This window comes from Idiotropiscis lumnitzeri, chromosome 10 (genome assembly GCF_059441095.1).
Source record: "Idiotropiscis lumnitzeri isolate Australia: NSW breed Sydney's pygmy pipehorse chromosome 10, RoL_Ilum_1.0, whole genome shotgun sequence".
Classification (NCBI taxonomy): domain Eukaryota; kingdom Metazoa; phylum Chordata; class Actinopteri; order Syngnathiformes; family Syngnathidae; genus Idiotropiscis; species Idiotropiscis lumnitzeri.
In genome coordinates, this window is record NC_142400.1 from 1,491,131 (window position 1) to 1,509,527 (window position 18,397).

General features: G+C 48.9%; 2 protein-coding genes across 14 annotated transcripts; one reads left to right on the forward strand and one right to left on the reverse strand.

Moving 5' to 3' along the window:
* Window positions 1–1,583: 1,583 nt before the first annotated feature.
* creb3l4 (cAMP responsive element binding protein 3-like 4) lies at window positions 1,584–7,273 on the reverse strand. 7 transcript variants are annotated; one of them, XM_088307816.1, is made up of 12 exons: window positions 6,139–6,396; window positions 5,368–5,523; window positions 5,203–5,274; window positions 3,911–4,012; window positions 3,654–3,840; window positions 3,364–3,458; window positions 3,074–3,163; window positions 2,887–2,993; window positions 2,422–2,490; window positions 2,257–2,341; window positions 2,062–2,155; window positions 1,584–1,980 (listed from the first exon to the last, which is right to left on the reverse strand). In XM_088307816.1, the coding sequence occupies exons 4-12, from the start codon at window positions 4,007–4,009 to the stop codon at window positions 1,742–1,744; spliced, it is 1,065 nt and encodes a 354-aa protein (XP_088163942.1). In that variant the 5' UTR covers window positions 4,010–4,012; window positions 5,203–5,274; window positions 5,368–5,523; window positions 6,139–6,396; the 3' UTR covers window positions 1,584–1,741. The 7 variants fall into 7 exon arrangements, with proteins under 7 accessions (XP_088163942.1, XP_088163940.1, XP_088163939.1 ...); XM_088307814.1 differs by having other exon boundaries at window positions 6,022–6,396; XM_088307813.1 differs by having other exon boundaries at window positions 5,368–5,942; window positions 6,022–6,396.
* LOC148328496 (CREB-regulated transcription coactivator 2) lies at window positions 6,633–18,320 on the forward strand. Of its 7 annotated transcripts, none has more exons than XM_088307807.1 (15): window positions 6,633–7,067; window positions 8,297–8,398; window positions 8,471–8,587; window positions 9,077–9,138; window positions 9,946–10,017; window positions 10,624–10,730; window positions 10,809–10,894; window positions 10,972–11,021; window positions 11,634–11,887; window positions 12,049–12,479; window positions 12,644–12,802; window positions 12,893–13,069; window positions 13,141–13,212; window positions 13,396–13,579; window positions 14,121–17,675. In XM_088307807.1, exons 1-15 carry the CDS (start codon window positions 6,903–6,905, stop codon window positions 14,309–14,311), a joined length of 2,229 nt encoding a protein of 742 aa, XP_088163933.1. In that variant the 5' UTR covers window positions 6,633–6,902; the 3' UTR covers window positions 14,312–17,675. The 7 variants fall into 7 exon arrangements, 5 of the variants coding, with proteins under 5 accessions (XP_088163933.1, XP_088163930.1, XP_088163931.1 ...); XR_015845713.1 differs by adding an exon at window positions 18,165–18,320 and having other exon boundaries at window positions 6,634–7,067; window positions 10,624–10,894; window positions 11,637–11,887; window positions 12,890–13,069; window positions 14,121–14,422; XR_015845714.1 differs by adding an exon at window positions 17,699–17,803 and having other exon boundaries at window positions 6,634–7,067; window positions 10,624–10,894; window positions 11,637–11,887; window positions 12,890–13,069; window positions 14,121–14,422.
* Window positions 18,321–18,397: the final 77 nt, after the last annotated feature.

Here is an 18,397-nt window from a genome sequence, read left to right on the forward strand (position 1 = left end):
GATGATGGGCAAGTCGCTCATTCTCGTGTCTTTCTGTTCCATGGGCCACAAAATTTGACAACACTCCTTTATGTGACAAAAAATGTTATCCGTGTGAAGATGATGATGATGATGATGATGATACTTAAACTCAAGGGCGCAAGGGATTTTGGGCCCCATGAAAAGAAATCTGAAAAAAAAAACTTTCATCAGTGCTGTCACATGAGTCGACTACATACATGTGCATGTGCCAGCATGTCACGTGACACCGCCTGTGTGGATGTTACATATACATGTGCATTCCAGTCTTCTTATTTGTTGTACAGCATGACGGAAACAAGCCCAAAATACGCAGGAATCAACTAGATGGTGCCGAAGAACTACTTTTGCCTATGAGTCTCCAAAAGTCACTTCCTCATAGTATCTGAGTGGCAAGACGCCACAAGCTGGTGCCAATAGTGGGTCGAATGAAACACTGCAATTCACTTCAACAGTTTCTCGTGGCACCAAAATGTCACAAGATGGTGCCACTGCGCTACTTTCAAAGAAACTCCTCAACTCACCCCAACATAGCTCCTTACAACAAGATGGTGACAAAGCACTACCTTTGTCCAAATTAAACGCCTCAATTGATTTTTGCATAGTTTATTGGTATCAAGATGCCACAGATAGCACCAAAGCACTATTTTTATCAGCACGTATACGCCGATGGTTATTCGCCTGTGCCCTGCGATTGGCTGTCAACCAGTCCAGGCTGTGCACCGCCTGAAGTCAGCTGGGATAGGCTCCAGCACGCCCGCGACCCTCGCATGCGTACCTCACCTAGCTAAGCTTAGCATGCAAGCTGTCATCGGCTAAAGGTCAAGCAAAGCCCAGCCCGTGCATGTGATGTCTAGATGGCGCCCGGTCCCGGTGCCGAAGCCGCCACGCGGCGTGTGGCCGCCGTCTCCACAGGACGTGTTGGCGCCCCCTGTTGCCTGCATGCTCAATTATTTAATGCGCTGCCATGTGATTACTTGAGCACGCCCACGTCTTCCTCATCAAGAGAATGAAGATGTCAAATGACACATGGACTTGATTGTTCTCGTTTGTTCACGAACAAACAAGGTGAGACGAGTGGGCGTGCTTGAAAAAAATCTCCCAGTGGGCGTCTATTGTCCAATCAAAATGACTTTTCGAGAATAATCAGTGGACATCATGTTGACGTTGTCAGATGCTCACTGAGCCATTTTCCCACGGGATCAACAATACAGTACCTATCGTTTCACTTTTCCTTGCTCTCTTCCTTCAGGCCGTAGAAAAACAAGAGCCAATGAGGAAATGGCGCCATCTTGTGGCCAACGTCATGTCCTTGGTTTGAACGTTGCCATGTTCTTTCCCTTGAAATATTTTGTTTTTTGCTAATTGTTCCCCTCGTTTTCGTCGCATTTTAAGGACGCAGATGTTTGCATTCGGTTCTGATGTTCTTCTTTCTCATGTTCGTCTTCTTGCATTTTCTTGTTCTTGTTATACACGTCTTCTCCAGCTTATGTTCTTAATTTGTTTTGTTCTTTGTCTGTTTTTGTTCTGTTCTACTCTTTTGGTAACACACACACAGTCCAATGTTTCAATTTGTTCATTTAATTCAACACGAGACCATGACAATAGTAAGAAGAAAGTGGAAGCTGGTGAATCCAGCCAGAAAGGTGAGCGCCATCCAAATCGTTAAACGGTTGTGGTGTTAAAAATCTCCCTTCCGGTTGACGCCGATTGTCCAACGTGTCTACATCTCATCAGCATGTGCTGACTTGGCAGCAAGTTGAGCGGACGCCTTAGAGGAACTATTTCCAGACTGGACACCTTTCGGCGCCGTGCTGTTAGACGGGATGCCTTCAAGATTCTGCTCGACTTCTTTGACGTCCTCTCCCGATTGGCTGACATCCGACACCACCGACAAGTCTGATCGGAGCGTCTCGTCGGGCGGCGAGGAGGCGAGGTCTGTCAATATGTTTCTGGAAAGGACTGAAAGATCAGAGAGAGACGTAAGATCACCTAAATAAAGCGAGCAAAAAGAGAAAGGGATGTTAGAGGAAGTGTACTGACCTCCAGTGGGCCGGTAGTCGTCATCTGCAGACAAGCGGCGGCTGAACGGACTCAAACTGGGCAGCATGATCAAACTCAGCGAGATGAAGATGAGCTGAGCACACGCATACCCAAAAAATGTTAGAGGATGCTGCGCTTCCTTTGCAGTCTCAGAGCAATCGCAACTGGGCCACATGCACGTGCACGTGCACATACCAGAAGACAGGTGCCGGTCTGTGCTCCTTTGCTCACTGAATGTTTGACCAATGACTGAAGATGGCGCAACTGAGTCAGCAGAGACCTCAAAACACACACGCACACACACACGAATACGTGAGTACTCACGTGCACACATAAACAACCGTGCATGTGTGTGCTTACATGTTGTGTTGCTCCAACTGCTCGACCTTCTTGTGCAGATCTTTGTTCTGCGCCGAGCACAATGCCGCTCTGCAAGCACACACACACACACAAACACGCACACACACAAATGCATTTCTCAGTCTGCTGTGCACGTCAGCCTTACTTTTCTAGTTCTAATTTTCTAGCCATTATTACTCTATCGATGTGCATAGTGTATAGATCTAAAAAATCTAGATCTATCTAGTAACTCTATTTCTATATCACTACAATATACGTATTTGTCTTAAATGGTAACCATCATTTGTAGATGATCTCCCTTTTCTAGATCAAATGTAGCCACAAGATATATCGTGTTCTAGAACTAGGTGTCTATGTGTTGAAGATCTTCCCTTCTGTATCGTAGCTCTATCTAGCCTTGATCTATCCGAGCCTCCCTCCATCTGAGTGTCCGTTCTCTATCTGCTGCGGTGGAAGTCACGCCACCTGTCCTCGAGGCCGTCGATGTACTCCTTCCTGCGCCGCCGACTGTCCTGCGCGGACATCTTGTTGCGGATTTTCCGACGAACTTTCTTCAAGATGCGCTCCTCCGCCTGTCAATCGAAGCCCGTTCAAAGGTCACCCCTTGGGGAAGTGCTGCCACGCGTAACACCAAGTTCACCCCGCGTCTGACCTTGGTTAGAGGAAGCTTGTCAGGCAATGAAACGCCCTCCTGACTCAGCAGCTTCTCCTCTTCCGCCGTCAGATGAAGAACGCCACTCGCCTGACATACAAACACACACACACACACACCCACACACACCACAGGTCAAAAACAAACAAATCACAGGTAAAAAACATGCACGTCAAAACTCACACAGTCACACACTCCTACCACAAGTCAAACACACACGACGCATATGAAGTACAGACACGCATACACGTCCTTGGACAAACACACACACAGGTTTTTCTCACTCTTACCCCGTGGTCAGTGGGCGTGCAAAGATGCTCTTGTTCCAGCGGAAGCTCACCGACGACGCAAGCGTCAGACAGGAAGTGATGCGAGCTCCACGGCTCTGCACAGGAAACATATTTAAACTTCTCCTGCAGGGGGCGACGGCCACTGCCTTCGGAATCATTCATTATTTTCTACCACCACCAAGATTTTTCGAAAATCCACCTAGAGAGTTCATCGGCTAAAATTTGGTAATATTTGGGGAGTAGGGACTGACTAAATAATTCCCAAAACAGCCGGAGTCACACTTTCTCACCGAGTTGGATGGCGATGACGTCCACGCCGGCCGTCTCCGCCTCCTTGCCGCTGAGGTCGTACACCAGCTGGTAGACAGAGGGCGGCGCAACGCGGTCCTCGCTCCCCGACGACGGCCCGCCGCTGCCAAACACGTCGTTGGGGTCCACAGCATGGAGGACGTCTTCCGATTCGCTGTCGCTCAGCGTCTGGGTCAGAGGGGGCGGAGACTCAGTGTAGGAAGTGAACATCACGTGAGCTGATGGGGGCGGCACTCACGCAGTCCCGCGAGCGTCTCTCGGGGAGTTCAGGCACTATTTCCTGCTGCCAGCAGACTGTTGCCGTGTCGCCGTGGTTACGAGCGTTTTCTGCATCCATGGCCTGCAAGAGGTGTTGAAGGAAAAAAGTGCAGAGTAACCCACATTGCTAGTTTTTGTGCTGTAGCGCATCACGGACTGATATTTCAAGAGCCACACAATAGTCTTGTTGTGTGACAGCATTAGCAACAGCATCCATTTCTTTCACCCAAAACAAAAATTGTCTAGCTTTTTCCATTGCATTTAGTATTCGGTAGAACACAGACGGGCTGGTTTCACCAAAACACCACTTTCTCACCCTGTGAAAAGAAACACGTCGAGCAAGACAGTGACTTTGACACCCATATTTTTGCTTTGGTGACACCTCAAACTATAATACGAAACGAACAAGAAGAGTGAGACTGGGCTTTTGTTGGATAATGAATAATTTATTTACAAATACATGATTAAGAAAACACACCAAGAACAATGCTCACTACAAGTATGGCTCAAGAGTGGCTTTTTTACTCTTTTGTCACAGCTACAGCAACACAAAGTATAATTTAATCATAAACATAACTTGTCCAACTTCCAATGTGTTAGAATTTCTCTCACTTGTAAGTGACGTGAAAATCGGAGTTCCTACCCCCCAATCTTTATCTTCAACTCAAAAGCTCTGCTGAGCTCCAATCCAAAGTGATGCAACGCTGCCATCTACTGGTATCGGGTTACCACTGCAGTTACGTAGAAGCTTGAATTTGACAGTAAAGCGGGGCAAGGCGCTCTTCCACACTGAGCGGTTAAAACCTAACCTGATGAATGTAAACGCCCACGGCAGTGAATGCGTTGATATGAATATTACTGATCATGACGTCATTCAAACACATTTAGTATGCTTCAACCTAGTTATGCAAGTTGTAAGGAAGAAAGCAGGAAGAAAAACAAAACTGTATTTTTTAAGCTAATAATAAAGAAGAAGTGTTAACAAACACGAAAGAGAGACGGATGAATATGTGAACTAGAAAAGAAGAGAAGAAAAAGAGAAAAGAAGAGGTGAGAGCAAACATTGTGGAGGACATCCTGTTCCACGCAAGAAAAACAAACATTCCAAGTCACACGTCTTTTTTTTTTTGGAGCACTTCAAACTTGTAAATTATAGGACATGATGATTTTTTTCATACGTTCATACATTTGAAGTAAACAATAATGCTGCTAGTGGAACAACTCCAAGTACTTCAACACACAAATCAACCCCCAACCAGGCAAAACACTTACAGCAGTGACGTCACAGTCGGTGGTTGAACATCACAAAGTTTTCCAAAGTGGTCCGGTGGTGCAGCACGACCTCTACCCAAAAAACAACCAAACAACCAAACACGTTAACCGAGTTGTAAAAAAGTCCAAAGTTGATGTTGCACTTGAAATGAAAGGAATTCCCACTTCGCTTTGCTCCACTTCCGCCTACTTTTCTTCTTCGACTTCCTCTTGACTTCGATTGTTGCCCATCGGCGCCAAACGCACTTTGTTGCCCTCTACGCTCGTTTGCAGAACTGCAGCTAAACCTCACGCACGGGATCCGACGCTCAACATGTTCATCTTGAATTAAAATGTGAATTAATGAGTTTAGCCAGCTTGATCGCTTTTATTTTCTTTTTTAAATATATTTTTATATTTTATAAATGATTCACTATGTAAAGATGTATTTTTTGCATTCTGTTTGGAAAAACAAGCATCACCACCATTAAAGAGAGTAGAGGGAGGGTTACAACTCCGAGATGTGTATCATTTAAACTCTACCTTTTCAACCAAATGTCTTAAGAATTATGAGAAACGACCAATATGTCACTGGAATTTGATTCTACAGAATACATTCCAAACAGTTGGAGATTTACAATTCTCATCGGGTTGCAATTTTCCGATGAGCCACGAATTGAGTCGTTTTCTCCCAACCAAGCTTGAACGAAACTGGAGCGCCAACGTTGTATACAAATCCAATAACGATTGGTGATCTTGCACTACGAGAGAGATAAACAAGAAAGAAACGATCGCTAAATACAGAAAAATCTTAAATATCAAGATGGTTGCCGCACACACCGGCGTTAACAGTTGGCCATCTTGAAAGCCAAATGGAAGACAAACGAAAATGTGCATGTAGTACTCCTCTCAGACTGACTGGTACAAACACTAAGTCGTACGCGGTGGCATTTTCACCTTAAATTACACGCAGTAAGTTACTTGAAAGCGCTGCCGACAAAATGCATGTATTCAAGTTAAGTGTGCTTCGGAGGGGCAACGAAGATGGCCGCCAGTGGCTTTAAACAAATAAGCGGCATTGTTAGTCCATCCATATATACGTCCGTTGCTAGAACGTGAACTTTTTTCTTTTTTTTCCGTTAGAATTAAAGCTTGCGAGTGTAAAGAGAAAGCGGAAGAGTCGAGCGGCCTGTTTACTGGTTGCAGTAGCTGAGCGCCACCGGGAGGAGGCGCGCTACTGCTTTGTCCCAGCACAGGCCGAGATAGTTTATGAAGAACAGATGACTCACCCGTCCCCTGATTTTAGTTGCCGCTCCTCGTTTGTTTGCACTGGCTGATGGCTTTGTGGTTGCGTTGCCATGGCAACCGCGGCACGTCGACGCGAAGAGTGAAGAATGCCGTCCTTAGTGTGACGTCACGGAAGAAATGACCGGATGGTTGTGATCTATGTTGAGAGGGCGGGGCCAAGCATAGCGGACTCAAAGCGAGTGCCTCGCAAATAACGTCGGGGCTAGTGTTCGCCATGTCGGCCTGGAGGTCACTTTGGAGGTCAGAGGTCATTGGCGGCTTGGTTTGATCGCGCGCAACCGTGACCGCGCTCTGCGGAGTGAGGCCTCTTGGCCCGCTGAGCGTTGTGGAGGCGATCTCTAGGCGGCCGGCGCAGTGACGTCATCGTGCTGCTGTGGCGGGCGGGCGCTCGTCTCAAGCGAGCTAGCGACAACATGTCTGCGGGCTCAGGCGGCCCAGCGCCGGGACCTGGCGGCCCACCGGCGGCGGGGGTCGGCAACCCCCGCAAGTTCAGCGAGAAGATTGCGCTGCACACGCAGCGGCAGGCCGAAGAGACTGCCGCCTTCCACGAAGTCATGATGGACATCACGTCGACCAGGGTGAGTCCGCCGCCCGCCTGTCCACCAGCCCACCGCCGCCGCTGGTGGTGGAAGCGGACGTGGTAGAGCCAGCGAACACGGGCAGGCCTCGAACGGGCTCCCGGCGACGTCCAAGCGACTGGACGTCCCTGGAGTCCGCCCGGAAGAGCCGCCGCTCGACGCGTTCGTTCTCCTGCGGCAAGTTTACGAGGCCTCGAGCGGCTTACGCTCTGCTTCCGAGCGCCGTTAGCCTGCTTAGCATGTTAGCTTCGGCGGCTAGTCGCCTTGTTTACCAACTCAGCGGTGCTGTCATCACATGCCGGAAGTCCCTTGGCACAACGTCCGATCGGCGGCCGATTCTCGCGTTGCGCGTTTCGACTTCGGCATTCGACGCCGAGGCGCCTGCATGGAAATCCGCACAGTTCCCCGAAAGGTTCGGCTGTAATGGAAGTATCGCCTGATTCGCCTTTCGCTTGCAAATGGTCACTTTGGACGCCGCTTTTGTGGCAGGAAGCAGTTGGAGCTCACGAGCTTTTGAACTGCAAAGACGTTTTCCAGGTGGTTGAGTCGTACTAGTTTAAGTTTAGTCGTCACAGGTGAAGTTCAAATTTCCTTCTGAGTGATGATCATTCGCTGTCAAAGTGCAGTTCAGTTGCAATTTCTCGTCAGTAGGTGGACTGGGATTGTTGATTGTCGAGTGTCCATAGTTACCGCAGTTACCGTAGTTACCATACCCCTCTCTTAGTTACCTAAGCGCTGTTACCACTGTTATGTGGACCGCAATATACTAGTAACTGATGACCATTTGCACTCTGCTCCTCTGATGTGCAGCTGGTGTAAGCTGGTGGTATCTGTTCCCCGTGAACGCCACCACCATCTCCCTGGTCTTCTTCACGTTAATGTAAAGCTAAAGTTAGCGTTGTCGCGGCCCACCAGATGTTCTCCCTCCTCAAGTCGGACACATCGTTGTTGGCGATGCGTCCCACTGCTGTGCTGTCGGCAAGATTGGTGCACAGCGATCGACAAGTGCAGGCTCGTATTGGTTGGAATGTCCCGATGTCCATTGTGCAAGATGATGATGATGTCCCGTTTAACGTCGTGACCATTGTGACTTTGAGATAGTTAGCGCAGGTGGCATCATCACCACTGTTGCCATCGCCGTGACCGTTTCTGCTTCAGCGTATTTGCTTGTTCGAAGAAGTTTGTATTGCAGACGCACGTAAAGAGCGTGTTTGTGTTTTGGTGCCCAGCTGCAGGCTCAGAAGCTCCGGTTGGCCCGCACTCAGGGTCCGTACTACGGCGGATCGCTGCCCAACGTCAACCAGATCGGCCGCGTGCCTCAGGACCTGCAGGTGAGTGTGGTCACGGCGCGGCCTGCCCGAGCAACGCCTTCCCTCCGATTGAGCGTGCGTGGTCTTGTGCAGGGCGCCTTCCCGCCGTCGCTGGAGTCGGCTCGCTCTACGCGTCATCACGGCCTGGTGGAGCGCGTCCACAGGGAACGCCGCTTCGTGCCGCCTATCAGACCCTACCGCAACCGCCAAGTATCCTTTTTTCCACTTCCTCCGAAGCACTTTTGGTACCTTTGAATAGGGCTGACACTTAAGGCCTTCAAAGAAAAGCTCAAATTGTTTTTTTGTCATAATCCCGACTCAAAACATTTTTGTATTTTATTTACTTTTTTTTTCCGTTCTCTAAAATCGATAAGTGCATCAAATGCCAACATGGAGTCAACAAGTTTGACTGGAATTTAAAGAGTGCAAATGCACACGCCCAGCTAATATTTCGCTTTGAACTGCAGCACCAGTCATGAATCGGACAATTTTGCATAAACGCCTACTTTGTGTGCCAGCAAAGAACATTTCCAAACATTTCTTAGTAAATGTGGCCCAAAGACTTTTATAAAAACCTTTTGAGCTTTTTTTTTTTTTTGGTCATTCTTTGAATGAATTGAATTGAATGAATCCAATTTTGACAAATGGACCTGCTTTGGTTCTGTGACGTGAATGTTTTCTTAACAGTGGTCTCCTCAGGTGGACAACTCTCCCTATAACTCCGCCTACTTGTCGCCACCCCAGGACCCCAGCTGGAGAAGGTACATCCTGTGACTCCGCTCCCTTTTCCGTGTCCATGTAGACGCTGTCTGAGGCCATCTTGCTGCCTTTGGCTGTGTTGGGAATCTTGAACTCGGTCGGAGACTACTCCTTAACGATAGTGGACCTACATAGTCCCATAAAGAGTCAAAAAAAAAAAAAAAAAGAATCAATTTGGCGTGATTCAGGTGGAAGGCGTAAAGAATGCTTCTAAACACAGCAAGGCGTTCAGAATCCTTTCTCATTCCCATCTCCTTAATTGTCATTTTTATACTGTGGCCGGGCTGAAAAATCTGAATCGAATGCAACCTTAAATATTTAATGAGCCAATTGGAGCCATTTATTGGTGATTTATTTTTCTTTTTTCTGATGTATCATGTCAGCGTGGCTAGGAAGTGATTCCCGACATGTCCAAACGTGTGGAGTGACGCTTTGGAGCGCTAACACGCTAGCAAGCCACTTGCTCTTCTCCCGCCGCCGTCGCCTTCTTTTTGGGCGGGGCATCTGCCAGCGTTCTTCCCCGCCGCTTTTCTAACCACACGGAACGCGCACGGGCATAACACGCACGCGCATAACACGCACATGCTGGCTGCCATGACGACCAGTGGCTTCCTCGCGGGATTTTCAGCGGCGACTTCCGCCCTGTTGGTCGTCCTGCTTGTGCTTTTCTTGAGGCTGCTTTCATCCCGCGCTTCCTCCTCCTCCTCTTTTTTCTCTATCTCCGCCCCGTCGTGTCTTCTGCGCGCTGTCGCCGGGCGGGTGAGCGGAGCCCAGTAACGTAACGTTTTGTTCTTGTCGATCGTGAAAAGGAATTGGTCCGCCGGAATCTTCCCGGGGGATAAAAGCCACTTGTTACGTCTCCCAACCACTGCGCTCAACAGGTGAATCCTCCTCTTTGTCCTCTTCCTCCTCATCCTCTTGGACTTTTTTTTTTTCCTCTTCTTCGGCCGCATATTCTCCCCTTCCTCGTCTTTCTTCTCTTCCTAGCTCAGCTCTTCTTGTTCTTCATCTTCTCCCCCCCCCCCCCCCCCCCACCCCTTCTTACTTTTTGTCCTTCTACATCTTTTATCTTCTTGGTCTTTATCTTCAACTTCTCATTCTCCCCTTTGGCCACGCCTCTTTTTCTCTTGCCTCACATCCTCCTCCTCCTCTTCTTTTCTCTCCTCCTCTTTTGTCTGCCCGGGTAGATTTTCTTTTTCTTCATCACTGCCATCTTCTCGTTGCCTCTCCTTTCTCTCTCTTTCCTTTTGCCGCGCCCACGGCCGGCGTGCGTTTCCCTTTCTCATGTGATTGGCTGGCTGGAAGAGGTAAGATTGTGTCAACCAGTCCTAGCGCTCGCCTTGGTGACATCCTCTCTTTCAGAACATAGCGACCGGGTCAAATGCGGGCTTGTTATTGATCATGTCTTCCTGACAACCTTTCTGTGTGTGTGTGTGTGTGGGGGTGGGGGTGTGTGTGTGTGTGTGTGTGCACGCGTGCTCCAACAGGACCAACTCTGACTCAGCCCTCCACACCAGCGTGATGAACCCGCCATCGGGTGACCCCTTTGCCACAGGAGGTCACGCCCTCACTGCCCACGGCGGAAGACGCAATGGTGAGACACACGTGGGCCCCGCCCACTCTGAGCCTGAGCCAATCAAATGTCGCCATGACAACCTTTTCTGTCCTTTAGTCTTTCCGTACCCTGTCCCCCCCATCGAGGAGAACGTGCTGGATGATGCCAAGCTCGTCCCTAACAAAGTTTGGGACGCCAAGAAGGTTAAACATCACGCATGCATTCACACTTGTACACAGAGATGAATTAGTGGTTGATTTATGTTTGTTTATGGATTCAGTTTCCTGTGATGACCTCCAGACCAAAGTCATGTGAAGTTCCAGGCATCAAGTACGCACTCCCTCCCTTGCATGCACGCACACACACTGTCCTAACATCACATATGTCCTTCTATCACACGTGCACGAAAACAGTGTTTGGAAGCCGCATGACTGGTAGTCAATATTTGAGGCTTAAAGGGGATCTCCAGTCAAGATGGCAAAGCTTTCTCAAATAATCTAAACATGCTGATCTTCCTGAATCGGCTAATTATTTCTTCTTATCTCCTCTCGTACGGAGGCCGCCAATATTGCTAATAATGGCGCCCTCTTGTGGGTGAGTTATGGTACTGTTGTCTTCTTATTCCACGAATGTGATATTCATCAGAGAGCCGTGTTTTTACTAGGCATGGCAAGTTTATTTGTAGAGCACACTTTGTGTGCAAGATAATTCAAAGTGCTTTACATAAAAAAAATTAAAAAGCACATTACAGATAGGGAAAGAAAATATAATTATTACGTTGCAAAAATCATCATAAAATGGTCTAAAATTGTTAGATTAAAAATGATTCAAACCAAGCATTTGTCTGGTCTTGTGCTGACACATGAAATTCTTTGAAAAACAAACTTTAGGTTTGAGTTCCCATTATCTCTCTTCTTCGTGTGTGTGCGCATACCTGTTAAGCAGCGTGTTCATGTCGCCTGAGCTACCGTTGGCTCCCGCCCACGGCGTCCCGACGGCCCTCAATATCAGCGGGTCTCTGCCGGACCTGTCCAGCCTTCACTTCCCTTCGCCTCTGCCCACGCCGCTGGACCAGGACGAGCCCACCTACCCCGGCGGCAGCACGGGCAACCTGGCGTCCACGCTCACCCAGCTGGGCATCAACGCCGGCAATGCCGACGGAGGCAACGGCGCCTTCCACCATCACCATCAGTCTGGTAAGAAGACTGAAGGCAGACGCGCACGATTTGCTGACTTTGTTGTTTGTTGTTGTTGGTTGCATCGCTTGGTCTCAATGCACGGCTAGCTTTCGCCAACCCATCACAAAGCAGGCACTTGTCACACAAGATGACCGCCATCTTTGCACCCCCTCCCGCAGGTCTGCCGGGCTCGCTGGGGGGAACGCTGAGTAACCCGTCCCTGCAGTCGTCGCTGAGCAACCCCAACATCCAGGCGTCGCTCAGCAGCCACTCGTTCAGCAACTCGCTAAGCTCCGCCTCCTTGCACTCGTCACTCAGCAACCCCTCGCTGCAGTCGTCCCTGGGCTCCTCCCCCTCTCTGCCCTCCTCCCTCAGCAGCCAATCGCTGCACTCATCCCTCAGCAGCTCCTCCCTCCAATCAGCCTCCGGTGGCGGCAACCCCGCCTACAGCTCCGGCTCCGCCTCCTACACGTCCGCACTCAGCACGTCACCGCGGAGACGTGCGCAACCCTCGCCGCTCATCCTGCCCGTCTTGGGAGGGGATGCCCGGCGACATCACGCCAAGCAGTTCTCGCCCACCATCTCGCCTACGCTGTCCTCCATCACGCAGGTAACATGCGCACGCACGCCCATGCACACGTCTCAGTCAGGCACACACATGCAAATCACATGTCCTCGCTGTCCTCAGTTGCACACACGCAAACACACACACATGCACGCAATGCTTTCCTCCCATCACACAGATAACACACATCCATGCTTACCCACCCCCAGGGCGTGCCCTTGGACACGAGTAAGCTGCCTCTGGACCAGCGCTTACCTCCATACCCGCTGGGCCAGCAGCCCCCCCTTCTGAGTCAGCATCAAGCGCAGATGGTCCGCCTCCAGCAGACGCCGCCGCAGAACCTGCTCAACACTCAGCACTTTGGAACGGTACCGTAACAAAAAAAACAAACAATTTGCTCACATCCAGCTTCACATCCCCTAACTACACGTATGTGTGTGCGCGTGGGCGTGCAGCAGCAGCAGCAACGGGCGTGCAGCTCTCAGGTCAGCTCGCCACTGGCGACGAACAACAGCGCCTTGGAGCCGTACCTCCACGGCACCTTGACCTCCTCCCAGTGTCAGCTCAAGCAGGAGGCGGAGCAACAGAGGAGCGGGAACTTCCCCCAATTGCACTTGACCTCCGACCTGTACAACGTGAGCCCCCTACTGGCCCATTTGTTGACTACTTGCGTGCCTGTTGCCATGGTAACGTGTTGTTTTCCCAGGATGCCTTGCTCAACTCCTTGCTGGACGACTCGTATGTAAACCTGCAGCTCAGCGGCAAAGCCAACCAGCAGGTACGGCGACGCGTTACGTGACGAACACATGGCCGCCGCATGTCACCACCAGGATGTCATATGATCCATCACATGAACACATCGCATGACCAATTCATGTTTCTATCATCTCAAGTCACATCAGCATGCATGTTATCTTCATCACGTGACGAAGGCGTGCGTGTGTGCGTTTTTGCGCTTCAGTTCCCCGCTGAGAGTCTGAGCGACGTCCTGGGCCGTAGTGTGCTGAGTGGCGGCCATGTTGACACGCAGGCGCTGCAGCAACCCTTACATCAAACCCTACTCAACCAGAATCAGAATCAGAACCACAACTATGGCGGCGGCTGTGGAGATGCTCGCCAGAACATCCCCAACATCATCCTGACGGGTGAGTTCAAGCGACGCCTTCAGCAACGCTCAAGATGATTGGCTCGTTTGCAAACCGGACTTTGTTGTTTTTCCCAACTGAATGGGCAACTGGAGTCCAAAATGTTCTTTGCAGTCTGATGAATGTTGAATAAGAATGTCAATGGAATGACGACGCCCATTTTAGACGTCTCAGGATGCTGATGTTTTTTTTACCGCACTGCCCCCTGCTGTTAACTGAAATTGACAACAAAGTGCCTTCGGGCTCGCATTGCGACGGCATGTGACCCAAGTTTGCACTTTGTCGATTTCCTGCATCTGCAACTACAAAAAATATTTTTGCTTCTTTTTCTTTTTTTTTCATATTTTTTTGTTTCGTTTCTCTTACATTCATTAATATGTTGTTACGCTATTTTTGATTTTACTCATGAGTCACCTAGATGACATTTTTGACGTGGTGATGGGGGAATTGGAAATGCTGGATGATTGCGAATGCAGCATCATTTGCTGCTCAGTGGACATTTTAAAGCTTTATTTTTTTCCGTGTGTTTTTTTCCCTTCAGGCGACTCTCCGCCGGGTTTGTCCAAAGAGATCGCCAGCGCCCTGTCGCACGTGCCGGGTTTCGAGATGGACCCGTTCTCTTTGGACGACCCGCTGCGGATGGACGCGCTGGCCTTGGACATGCTGGAAGGAGACCTGATGCTGGCCGACCCCGCCGTGGAGGACTCCTTCCGCTCGGACAGACTCAAGTGAGCCCCGGCGCGAGCGGGCGGGCGGACGCGCCGCAGGGTCAAGACTGACCGAGACTCACCAGCTGCTGCCCTTCCGGTTGCAATGGGGTGGAACGCTTCCGGAATGTGGCCGGTAAATTTCCGTGGGAATTTAAGATGGGGAATTTTGCAATTCTGTCAAATTGGAAACTTTCCATTGGGACCATTTCAAAGGTTACTTATTTGCCCTCTCTACTTTCTACTGTACAATGGACCCCACCCCCCCCACCCCCTTTTTGGGATCAGGGACCCCCAAAGCAAACGCCTCTTTCTCCTCTGTCCCCGTGTGGAACACGGGGGACATATATTCCTTCGACCAAAAATGTATTGGGAGATATCTTTTAAGCATGAGTCCAAACCGTTTGTTTTGTCCTAAGCGGACGTCCATGCAAGATAGATTTCTCTCCTTGCCCACGTGCCAGGGCATAACGGTACCGCTTCTTATCGCCTGCCGGCCGAGTATTTTGGCGGCTCTTTCATCACCAGCAGAATAGCAAATTCTGTCACTGTTTAAGCGGTGGACCTACCGAAAGGAAGAGGAGATGCGCCTCTGTCCGTAGGGAAAGAAAAAAGTTTCTCCCCTCTTTAGTAATCAGCAGTACAACATCGGTTGGTTTCACCCAAAACCAAAAAGAGGAGAAAACAAACTTTTCATGCAAAGAAATTGTGACTTGAACATCATTTTTGCTTCATTTCGAATCATTTATGTACAGATATTTTCAGATTTGCAGCTGTGCGGTGGAGTGTGGCGGACCCAAGCACAGGGGGGGTGAGAATGGAGTGCAGGATCAACCCACAGGATTCATTTAAAAAGTACCACAGCGTTTTGACAACAGACTCATATAAAGGCCAAAAATCGTTCGACAAACAATCACGGGAGAAACTAGAATTTAGTGTGACACAATGTGCTCACTAGTTGGGTTTACTAATAGAGTTAAACTGCTTATTACAAGGTCAAAAGTACTTCTAGTCGTGGGAGGAGGGGGGGGTTCTGGTGAACCACAGTCGTTCTACAAGTGCCCTAAAACGAGCATGCTCGTACATGCATCTGAAAGGAGCTACTTCAATATCAGGGATATCAAAATACATTTATTCGATTGCACATGTTAAAGCCAAAGCGATGTGATGCCGCCATCTACTGGCGTGTGGTCAACATTACACTTATAGTGCGCACAAGCAATTTGACAGATGAGCTGCGTGAGAGCCACTGGCACGCTCGCGAAACGCTTGAAGTCCAATCGGCCAAATAGAAACATCTGCTGCAGTCAACCCGTTAAGGCGAAAGTCAAGTTTAAAACATTCACGACATTCTCGTGAATATTGCGATTGTGGAATGAAGATTAAGCGATAAAATGCTCCCATTTTGATCCATCTGAAGTCGGCAGCCTTTTTGGCACTTTCTGTCGACTGCTGCTTCATTCATTTTCCACAAACGCAATATCGAGAAAGTTTTTTGACTTGACCTCCGCCTTTAAACGCATTCTCCTTCAATTGCCGCTAATTCCCATGGAAAGTTTCCAAATCGGACATTTCCCGGAATGTTGCCCCCTTGCGTTGGCCATTTTGACGGCAAGTCAGCCATGAACGTTTCCAGGTGGCGACATGAAGTCGTGGAAGCCTCTCAAAATGACGGCAGGCCAGCTGCTGAGCCGTCAAGTCCACATCCTGGTCCTTGCACTAGTACGCTCCTTGTCCTCACAAGTTGGACAACTTTTGCCCCATTAGTCATGTGTTCCCCCATGAAGCCCTTTGAGCATTTATTCTCATGGTTCCAAGTACTCAGACGCTGTGAAAAGCCCTACCCGAGGACGTCGGCCCCTCGGGCCGCCCTCAAAGTGCGTTTCTGATTGTTTGGTCAGTGACGTTCACACCAGTGGCCTGCTGAAGATCATTTTGTAGCTCATCCTCTTCCAGGAGCAGATACCGGTTCCTGTTTTGGCGCTTATCTCGTTGTTGGTCCTCTAGCGCAGCTCTTGTTGATTTCGTTCATCTCCAAACTTTTTGGCGTCTATATCCGTCAATGGCAGTGAATGAGTTAATAACATCCGCCCGACAGACATGCACTCCCCCCCAAAAAAAAAAAAAAATTTCTGAATTAAACTGCAGTGTGAACGGAGCCTACTGAGGAGGAAAAGTATACTAGTTTTTGGACCTTAAGATGAATCTAGTTTCAGATTCATGTGCCAGCCGTACGGTTGCTGTCCTCAATATTCAGACGGTTTAGTGCACTTGTAGAACGACTTTATTTTAGTAGCTCTAGTAATTGAAAAGCAGAATTGTGGACGTGTGCGCAGAATTGTACGAGTTAAGACAAAGAGCGTACTAGTATTTGGACCTTAAGCTGAATGTAGTTTTAGGTCCACGAACTAGTAGTGCGGTCGCTGTCCTCACCATTTTGACAATATACACTAGGAGGCCGACTGTATCTTTGTGTCTCTAGTGGTCATAAAGGGTTGTCAGTAAGTTTTTCTACTAGCGTGACGAGCTGTACTTCGTAATGAGCGTACTAGTACACGGACCCGAAGCAGGACTTTAAATACTTGCTGCTCTGCTATGCAATCGAAGGCGAGACGTCATCAGCGCTCACCAATCGGACTGTCGGCATTCCTCCATAATTGTCACGTGAACCACCAACACGTGGCTTTTCTGCGGGTGCTCGGCGAGGTTGTCTCACAGTCCAGTTGGTGCCGCTTACTTCGCTGAGATTTGACAGCAAGCTCCTCAGAACGTACGCACGCTGGCGTGCGCACACGCAGGAATTCCGTCGTCAAGTCCAGAAGAGGAGAGAACAAATGTCAGCGAGACTTTTACGCGTTTCACCAGCTTTTTGGTTCTTCAGGATTTAAAAAAAAAAAATAAAAATCCGAGGAGCGAGGGCGGCAGCGGTCGCAGTTGGTCCATCAAACTTGAACTTCCTCTTTGAACAGGAAGTGCAGGTTTTCACACGCTTGCGTGTTTGTTGGAAAAGGTCAAAGTCACATTCGCCGAAAAGGAAATTTCTTGGAGCCAAGCTACGTGCGCGCGCGCGCATGGTTTTATGCAATCAGTCAGGCAGTCACAATGCAGTTTGAAACGCAACCAAGTGGGGGGGCTGTTGAGGGATCATCAACAGGCCATATTCAGATTTCTCTCAAACACGCACACGTGTGCACGCACGCACCTCCCCCCACCATGAGCTAAAGGCCATATTTCATGTTGTCACATTTTTACAAATGTTCTTAACGCTGTTGGGCTCGTGCTTTTAGGCTGAACTGCGTTTGTGCGCATGTGTTGTAATAATTTGTAATAAGCAGGGACGTGTTTGTACATATGAATGTTTGCAAAGCAGCTAACAAGAGATTTATAAACTGTTACTTCCTTTTTTTTGCAGAAAATAAACTATGTGAACTCATCAAGTTTCCATATTGAGGGGGAAGCAACGGCGGTGCTTCAAAATAAAAGCAGGAGTACCTCTGCTTCAGAAACGCCACTGCTTCTAAATAAAAGCTACACGATCACTACTTAAAAATAAAAGCAGAAGTACCTCAAAATCTCACTACTTGAAAATAAAACCCAACTGTACCACGACTGCAAATTATAAGCACTACAAAATATAAGCAACAGTACAGCTATTTCAAAGTAAAAGCGGAAGTACCAACACTAGTCACACTCAGTCACCGTTGCTCTGGACTGTGACCTCGTGTGTTTCAAGTCCTCCATCCTCGCTATCTCTTCACCCTGTAGCTTCATTCTTCCTCACTAATGCGCATCTACAACAATCTGTTTTTCTTCTGCTCATTTTCAGTCTTCAGCGCATGCCTCCATCTTTTCAAAATGTGCTCCCTCCTTCATTGCAGATCTCAATGTTATCTGCAAACCATGGGGATTCCAGTCTAACCTCATCTCTCAGCCTGCAAATCACTATTGCAAAAGAAGAAGGGGCTTAACGCGGATCCCTGATGCAGCCCAACCTCCAACTCTTGTCACACTGACAAAACACCTAACCACTGCTCTGCTTCTCTTATATATCTGTCTTGTACTAGTCTAACAAACATCTGCCACTTCAAACTTCCTCATGCAGTAGAACACT

Excerpts from the sequence above, each read along its gene's own strand:
- creb3l4 (XM_088307817.1), bottom strand. The coding sequence starts at position 4,009 with ATGGATGCAGAAAACGCTCGTAACCACGGCGACACGGCAACAGTCTGC. Across the intron at positions 3,841-3,910 it reads AGAGACGCTCGCGGGACTGC|ACGCTGAGCGACAGCGAATC; the intron begins GTGAGTGCCGCC and ends CCTCTGACCCAG. Across the intron at positions 3,164-3,363 it reads GCACGCCCACTGACCACGGG|GCGAGTGGCGTTCTTCATCT; the intron begins GTAAGAGTGAGA and ends TTTGTATGTCAG.
- LOC148328496 (XM_088307804.1), top strand. The coding sequence starts at position 6,903 with ATGTCTGCGGGCTCAGGCGGCCCAGCGCCGGGACCTGGCGGCCCACCG. Across the intron at positions 11,888-12,048 it reads CCACCATCACCATCAGTCTG|GTCTGCCGGGCTCGCTGGGG; the intron begins GTAAGAAGACTG and ends CCCCTCCCGCAG. Across the intron at positions 12,480-12,643 it reads CGCTGTCCTCCATCACGCAG|GGCGTGCCCTTGGACACGAG; the intron begins GTAACATGCGCA and ends ACCCACCCCCAG.